Source organism: Podarcis gaigeae (genome assembly GCF_964106915.1).
Source record: "Podarcis gaigeae genome assembly, chromosome: 1".
Classification (NCBI taxonomy): domain Eukaryota; kingdom Metazoa; phylum Chordata; class Lepidosauria; order Squamata; family Lacertidae; genus Podarcis; species Podarcis gaigeae.
The window spans coordinates 57096496-57105269 of record NC_139678.1 but is presented as its reverse complement, the minus strand read 5'-3'; the positions used below and the strand labels follow the sequence as shown (position 1 = coordinate 57105269).

The 8774-nt window shown below is 43.0% G+C and overlaps 1 protein-coding gene across 25 annotated transcripts in view; it reads left to right on the top strand.

Annotated features, from left to right (window-relative positions):
* The first annotated feature begins 2193 nt into the window (after nucleotides 1-2193).
* Nucleotides 2194-8774, top strand: part of CD44 (CD44 molecule (IN blood group)) — a 77724-nt gene continuing 71143 nt past the window's right edge. For 6 of the 25 annotated variants that reach the window (XM_083749647.1, XM_083749662.1, XM_083749660.1 and 3 more), the window contains exon 1: nucleotides 2195-2458. In XM_083749647.1, the coding sequence (XP_083605773.1) occupies nucleotides 2392-2458 (67 nt within the window). In that variant the 5' untranslated portion in view covers nucleotides 2195-2391. Of the gene's footprint in view, nucleotides 2459-8774 lie in introns of all 25 variants that reach the window. The other 19 variants (XM_083749659.1, XM_083749656.1, XM_083749658.1 and 16 more) reach the window with 5 other exon arrangements.

The following is an 8774-nucleotide window of genomic DNA, read 5'->3' as shown; positions in this document are numbered from 1 at the left end:
CATGCCCTGGGTGAATGAAGGCAGCAATCTTGGTATTCGCCCACCCACAACGTTGTTGCAGTCTGAAGCCACATACATGTCCAAGCACTCATATACACACTGCTGAGAGGTTTAGAATCTTTGACTGGAGTTATGAAGTGTGCTTGTTATGAATATGCGGTAACCCTAAACCTTATGCCAAAAGAACTTCTCACACCAAAGGAATAAAAAAAGCTTGGCTTCTTATATGAAATACAAGAGACAGAATATAGAAATGCTTCTTCAGACTGCACAATTACAATTTAAGGAGGCAGCAACTCCTACAACACACACACACACACACACACACACACACACACACACACACACATACACATACACACACCCTTGATCTGAAGGGTGAAAGATTCCCTTGCGGGTGTGGCAATTTTGCCAGCAGGGCCCACGCTAAGAGCAAGAAATGAGAAGGAAGAATATATCTGTCCTTAAAGTGAAGCAGGTGTGTGTGCTGTTACCTTGGAGCTAGGATTGTTAGCTAACTACTGGGAATGCTGGGGTCCTTAGCTCATGCCTCCAAGGGGGAAGGTAGGGGCTTTGAGACGAGCAATTGCTGCCCCCCCATTTCCTGCCCGTTTCTCACCTTGCTCATTCTAGTGAGAAATGGCTAAAAACTGTCTGCTATCCTGTTTGCTTCTCACTCTCTGTGTTTTGCTTAACAAAAGGGCGGAAGAAGTGTGTTAGTGAGCAGTTAACCGAACCTGGCCATCTCTTTGTCTGCCTCCTGTACCACCATTAGCTTGAAGGTCTTGTCAGGAATTTGAACTGCTAGCAACTGGATTTGCATGTACTGACCTTCTCAAGGTGTGAAGTGTTTCCAGAGAGGGTTCCAGTACCAGGTTTGTACCAAGTCAGGATGGAGAACCGCATGTCATGTTTAAATTATGTCGATCTTATTCTTATGCCATGATCTACAGAGATAAACCATGTCATAAGTTCAGATTCACATACAGTGGTACCCCGAGTTAAGTACTTAATTCGTTCTGGAGCTCTGTTCTTAACCTGAAACTGTTCTTAACCTGAAGACCACTTTAGCTAATGGGGCCTTCTGCTGCCGCCATGCCTCCGGAGCACAATTTCTGTTCTTATCCTGAAGCAAAGTTCTTAACCTGAAGCACTATTTCTGGGTTAGTGGAGTCTGTAACCTGAAGCATATGTAACCTGAAGCGTATGTAACTCGAGGTACCACTGCACTTCGGTTCACAATGTCATTGGGCAGGTGTGGATACCCCCCAGCACCTCCAATGCAATGTTTTCAAATGGACACACTGTAGGGTAATGCGAACTCAATGCAATGCAATCAGTTTTTAATTTCAGAATGAAGCTAGTTGCTCAAGAAGCCTTTTCAGAGAGTCTAGATCAGGCATTCCCAAACTTGGCCCTCCAGCTGTTTTGGGACTACAACTCACATCATTCCTAGCTAACAGGACCAGTGGTCAGGGATGATGGGAACTGTAGTCTCAAAACAGCTGGAAGGCCAAGTTTGGGGATGCCTAGTCTAGATTGTGTGTGAACCACATGGGGGAGGGTACTCAGTATCCATCAATTCTAGAATAACATGTGTGAGAGGTACCCACTTCTGGAGCATGCACATTTCACCATGGGTTTGATGCACTGATGTTCACTTTGGATTTTAGCCTCCACAGAGCACAAAAGTATTAATGATCGAAAAGTCGCCTCCCTCTCCCCTTGCTCACCTCTGTGAAATGTGCAAGCAGCTCTTAGCAGAACATTAAAAATAAAATAAAATTATATGCTCTTATGTCTTATGCAGAAGTGACTGGATCGGGATTACTGGGAAACCTACAGAGAAATGTCGTTCTTTGTTTTAACTCTCTACCTTGTGCTGTCAATTCACAAGGAAAAATATATATATTAAAACGGACGTACTTCTAAAGCCTCAGTTATTCCGGATCTTTTGTATAGACTTTAGGTCTTTGAGGGCAGCTTCTCTCCTCCTTGCTAAGCAATGAAGAATTGCAGACAATTCCCAGCACAGCTGCTCCAGTAAGGCTTCCCTGTGATGAGTAAAAGACATTTGGAGCCTCCACTAATTGCTGCTGGTAACTGCTTACTCATAAGTAGTAGCCTTCTCCCCTCCCCTTTTTTGCCTAGTCACTTTTGTTTCAAGATGGGTGTGACTTTTGATTCCGCTCCCCTCCCTGTTGTGTCACTCCTTCAGTTACTTTGAATTGGAATAAAAACTGCAGCAAACTTCCGACGCTGCCTCTCCGTGCAGTCTTAACAAGACCTGGGACCTTTTTTCTCCTTCCTTTTGCTTCCTGCCCCTCCTTTGTGCAGGCAGGGAGAGAGGAGCTCCTTGACTTTTGCACATTAACTCGACGAGAGGAAACAATGGCCAAGGTCTGGTTGGGTGCAGCTGTTGGATTTTACTTGTTGCAGCTTTCTTTAGCCCGGATAGGTAAGTGGCTTATGAATGAAATCCCTTATACTAGCCGATGAGCGTACGAGATACTTCGGAGAGCAAAAACTTCCTCCGGCTTGCCAGCTGGACTGTTCAACTTCATTGATATTTTACTGTGCGTTTCCCGCGTGACAAAGACACTGAAAGGGAACCTGTGAAATTTTTTATTGCAAGAGGGATGCATGGGTGTGTTTTGTGTGGAGGCAGGATAGATAAGTATAGAAGGTTTTAGCTTGAAACACTGAGGTTTAAAGCCAACAATGTTTGCTGGACAGAGAAATGAGCTTCTGCACATCTGGTCCATATTCAGGCTTGCGAACCACAGTTATGTATTTATTTTTGCTCCGTTCCTTCTGTGAAGTAGACCTCGGAGGGAGGGAGGGAAAGGAAACCTTACAATAGCTGTATTCTTGAGCTGCAGGAGAAGCAAGCGCTTGAATGCTTGCATGATGCAGAAGCCATAACGACTTCTCCACGCTGGGAATGAAATTTGGAGAGTTTTCAGGGCAGAAAGTGAAAAGTGCTCGCTGGCTTTCAGAACTTTAATTTGAGCATGACTAGTGAGGAGGTTTAGAAGCAAACTTTAAGCCAGTCTGGCAGGAATGGGTAGCTCATTTCCCTCCTTGCCCCCCAGCTAGCTTTCCGAAGTCTGCCTGTGAATAATAAAACGAAATGCTTGTTTGGCAATGAAAGTGCTCATGCATTTAAGAAAATCACATGTCCCGAATGACAAAATAAGTCTTTAAAAGTTTGATGTGATACAGAACCACAAGTATTTGCGAAGAAATAACTGTGCCTTCAACAGAGACCCATTGTAATAGAAATTGCCTTGAGCTGTTTTGAAGGGAATCTATTATCCTTATCCACCCCCTCCCCCAGATCATTGGAAGCTTACAAAATATTTTTTTAAAAAGAGGCATTGGCGCCTTAGTGTTTTAAATACTTATTTGAGCATAAAGAAGTAAATTGGATAATAGGTTGCTCTGCCGATTCCTAAATGGGTGTGTCAGAGTGCACGGTTCTAACCACGTTTTCGGAATTTCCAGATTTTTTTTTAAAAAAATTGCAGCACTGCTTTCAGAAATACTTCTTCGGTGATCAGGGTTTTACTTTAAAACACACATACACACACACGTTACCAGGTACCCAAGTATGCACTTTTCAAACATAAGGTGTTCTCGGTTTGTGATATGAGGTGTGGCTAACATTTTGGATTAGATATAACATGTATATGTACATATGTATACTTTAGAATGGCTATGTTTCTTATTTAGTTATTCCTTGCTCAGCTAATATTCCCTTTTATGAACTGCCAAACCTTCTATAAATAAGCGCAGCCTGCAATTACTCTGGGTTGTGTTGCATTTTAGCTGTCGAAAAGAGAGAAGGATCTCCCCTTCCCATCTAATCCTCAGTGTGGTTAGGAAAAAACATGTCAAGCCGCATGTATGTCTTGCAGGAGAGTTTCTTTAGGGGTTTAGCAAGGTATTAGATTATAGCTACATTATATTTTGGTTGGTATGCGGTACATTCCAGGCAAGCTTTATAGTGACAAATGGCTTTGCCACTGCACTTGGTTCCCTCCACCAGCACCAACCTGAGCTAGAGACGGGCAATACAGTAGTTGGTTTTTTTCAGTGAGAAGATTTTATATGAGTAGAAGCAATGAAAACAGTTGGGGAGGCAGACAATGCATGGCATGTAACGTCTCATACTGTTTTCAGCTCTCTTCAAAAAAGAAAGAACTGTATCTTCCTATCTCGGTATATCTGAATACAGACAATTCTACAGGACTAGATGGAATTCTCTTTAGCGTTTCTGTCGCTTTTCTGACAGGTCGTGTAGTGGGATATCGGATTCTAGTCCACAGCCGGAGACATGCTCAGCTATAAAGCCTTGTGGATGTCCTGGGGCCCACTACTGTCTCTTAGTTTAACCTGTAGCTTGCCAGATTCTTCTTGGATAATGCCGTATATGCTGCCATGAGATTTGAGAAACAGGAGCAGGATTAAAGGTAAAGGTAAAGGTACCACTGCCCGTACAGGCCAGTCTTGACAGACTCTGGGGTTGTGCGCCCATCTCACTTAAGAGGCCAGGGGCCAGCGCTGTCCGGAGACACTTCCGGGTCACGTGGCCAGCGTGACAAAGCTGCATCTGGCGAGCCAGAGCCGCACACGGAAACGCCGTTTACCTTCCCACTGGTAAGCGGTCCCTATTTATCTACTTGCACCCGGAGGTGCTTTCGAACTGCTAGGTTGGCAGGCGCTGGGACCGAGCAGCGGGAGCGCACCCCGCCGCAGGGATTCGAACCGCCGACCTTTCGATCGGCATGTCCTAGGCGCTGAGGCTTTAACCCACAGCGCCACCTGCCAAATGAGTTATAAAGTACTTTACAGACCTCATTACCTTGCACTGATTCAGACCATTTGTCCAGCTAGGTCAGTATTGTCTAGACTGAGTGACAATGATTCTTGCATTTTCCAGCTCCGACTGAAGACGTCAAAGCTTGGAAAGCTTTGACTTTCCCCCTTAAAATAGCTATACAATTATTTCCATTTTGCTGAGGCCAAGTGGAGACTTGGTCACTGAGCAGCCATCCTGATTTGTTTGCAAGGAGATTAGATGACACTTGCTTTGTAATGAGCATTCCTTCCAATTTGTTTGCAGAGAAGTTAGATGATGGCTGCATCAAAACAAATGTTATCCCACCTTTTCCAGGGCATTTCCCCATCACTTTCCTTATTGCATAAGGTCCAGTCTTTGGGGAGAACAGGTTTATTGCGCAAGGGGCTATCCTTTTAACAACCTGAGTTTGTGTGTATGTGACTGAAATAATGACAGTCTGTAAGTACCCTAAGAAACAGCAGATTGCACAAAGCCACCCATTCAAGTAATTTAAACCCAGATCTCCCAGTTCCCAGCTGCCAAAGGCTACAGATCCAAATTGCCTCTCATTCCTATGCCTGGGGCAATTGACTCTTCAACAGTGCAATCTATTTAATCTAGAACCTTTCTGATACTCAGTTTATATGCTCCTGGCAGTTGCTGCAGCATGGCTCCTCAACCACTACTCCTGGAAACATTCTATGGAACCAAATCTGGGTCGGCAGAGCTAGTGACACATCATTGCTTCCCATATCAATGTTTCTGTACCGTGAGGCATGGATAGGAACCATGTGCTGGCCTTGGCTTCTTGAATTCCTTCCTTCAAATGTTAGGCGCAGCATGGGAATGGTTGTGCCTCTATCGGTAGTTGGGCCTTATGACTCTCCCTTGCAATGAAAGTGAAAACCAGCCTCATTTAATTGGGTGTATCCAGATATCTCCAGGGTTTGGTAATAGAAGACTTGGGAGTGCCAAAAAATAGCAAGGGACACATAGAAAGGCGAAGTCCTTATGCTGAAGAGGCAGTCTAAGTAAGGTGAGGTGATGAAACCAGAAATGTTACCTATAGAAGAGAATGGGATTCTGTCTACTGTTCTTAAAGAGGGTTCTGTTTTTCTGCCTTCTGAACAGGATGACTGTCAAACTGTATTTTATACGGCATGCCCTTTATTCACACTTGTAGTGAATGTAATATCCTGGTTTTCATGTGCTGTTATTTTGGCCATTTCATGAACAAACTGAGGTAATTAGCTGTATTAAGTGATATGCCTGAGCTGGAACTTCGCAAAGCCACACCTTGTCAGGTCTGTGTTTCCCTTTGGATTCTCATGTGTCCATTTCTGGGCCCAGTTCAGAATTCTGGTTTTGATCTTTTAAGTCTTTATTGGTGTGGGACCAAAGTTCCTGGAAGATTGCCTTTGTCCACATGTACGTACTCTCACCTTAAGAGCTTCTTCCCAGTTCCTTCCTTTGGTGCACCCACCAGGTGAGGTCCTACTGAGACAAGGGGCATCTCAGTGGTATGAGGTGAGGTCCTACTGAGACAAGGGGCATCTCAGGATATGGAATACCTTTGTCACAGAGACAGCCCAGTGCCTACCTTGATGCCATTTGGTGCCAAGCAAAAATTTTATTGTTTTCCTAGGCTTTTAAATCATTTTGCTTCTGCTTCTTGTTCTTATACTCCTTTTATATGCTTTATTGTTGGCCTGCCTTCTTGTGCATTTGAATTTTTTTCTTGTCGTAAGCTGCCCAGGAGAACTTGTTGACACATACCCAGCTAAAAGAATCATAGAATCATAGAGTTGGAAGAGACCACAAGGGCCATCGAGTCCAACCCCCTGCCAAGCAGGAAACACCATCAGAGCACTCCTGACATAGTACATGAATGTTGTCGGAGAACAGTTATGGATTTTTTCCTTCCTTATAGGCACTGTTGGATTTGGGGGGGCAGTCACTCTTTTTTGGGTAGGGTTGAGAGACTCTAAGTATTTAAGGTACCTTTGGGGGTTTCCTCCCATTAAATATTAGGCTCCTTCTCTGCTGTCTCTTTTTGTGCCTACTGAAAGCCTGCCTCTTCCAACAAGTTTTCTTTTATGTAGAGATCTCTTATAGTCTGCATATGTATTGGGATTTTTCAGTTGTTTTATTGTTTGTGGGTTTGCCATCCTGGGCTTCTTTGTAAGAAAGGGCAGGGTATAAAATAAATAAATAGCTATGAAAAGCTTCCCGCATGCTGGGGGTGCCCCAGATATGATAATAGCATGACCTGCTACCACAAAATGTCAAAGTTGTATTCTGGTTTTCGCAACTGGCCGAGGGAATAATCCTAGCAGCATGAATGAGAGTGAAGCAAAAATGCAATCCAAGCAAGAAGTGTGAGGTCATTACAGCTGCAGTTGTGGATTCCTGGATCTGCTTGAGAGAGGGACTGGAAGATGATACTTTCTGGAAGCAAGAGGGGTAGAGAAGGGGGGGGGGAGGAGCAGCAAAGGAAGAATTGAAGATGGTTACAACACAGTCCCAAGCAATGCTGGAATGGGTTTAGTCATGCTGGCCACATGACCTGGAAAGTTGTCTGTGGACAAACGCAGGCTCTTTTGGCGTGAAGTGAGATGAGCATCACAATCCCATAGTCGCCTTTGACTGGATTAAACCATCCAGGGGTCCCTTACCTTTTACACCAAAGTTATGGTTAAATAAATTCTAAATTGCAAACCAACTAATAAAAAACCCTTATGCCTCATTTGAAATTTAAAGGGTCCCTACTGGCTGTATCATGTGAGTGATCATAATATCACAAAAGTTAAAAACACTGGAACTAAAAAAAAAAATTATCAAAATTTAAAGCCTGAAATATTTCAAAGCCTTTCTTTGTTTATGTTACCCCGCCCTTTTATTGTAATGACAAAATGGTTGCAGTTCAGCAAATAAATCACAACATGGAAATAATCTGCTTTTGTTAGGAAACAATACCTTTCAGGTTGAACCTGCTGTCTGTGAGCTATTAAATAACAAGCATCAGCAAAACTGGCAAAACTGGAGGGAAGGATGGGAAGGACAGATGTATCTTAATGAGAAAAAGTTTATGAAACATTGGATAATTTTACTTCTATTAAGACCTTTCCAGTGTGTTCAGCTTTTTTCCTTAGGATACATGTCCACAGGATACCTCCAGTGAGCAGAAATCTAGGTGCAGAATGCTACAAAGAGTTAATGTGAATTGGTTTATGCATTGTCATAACTGAATTCAAATACTTCTCTGAGGTATAATTTCATAAGGAGGGCAATTATAGAATCATGTGGCTTGTTCCCTGTTCCACCCCTTTTCTCTCTTAAACTGGGTACAAGGTTTTTAGCAGGAAAATATGGCTCATGGCTCTCTCTTCTCGGTTTCATATTTTCTAAATATAACCTCTCAGATACAAGTGGTGCAGCCTTAAAATTTAAAAGAGTCTTTTAACATCTAACCTGCAAATGCAAAAGCCACCCAGTCTTCTGAACATTCAACTACTCAAGAGCAAGACACAAATGTGTGGCATAAACTGTTTAAACTTAAGTTTAACAACACTTGCTCTGAATAGATGTTGTGGTTTGACTGTTTCCTGCAGAGGATGGCCAAAACAATGATTTCCCCCCCCTTCAAAAGCCATGGAAACAGTTACCTTACAGTGTACACAATTGCAACTCTCTTTTTCTCATTCAGCAGTTAGAATTACAATGCCTACAATTCAAAATAGAATGGTGTTCCAGTTTATTCTAGTTCCAACCTGGTCCATGTTGTTTGCATGACTCCAGCAAGAGCAGAACACAAAGTGTGGGGCTGGATTCACAGATTAGTGTAGTATTTTATTAGTATTTTCCTGAGAAGCTTTATATTTATTGAGTCATTTTAAATATTTACCCTCCACTTTTTAGGGCAATGTTC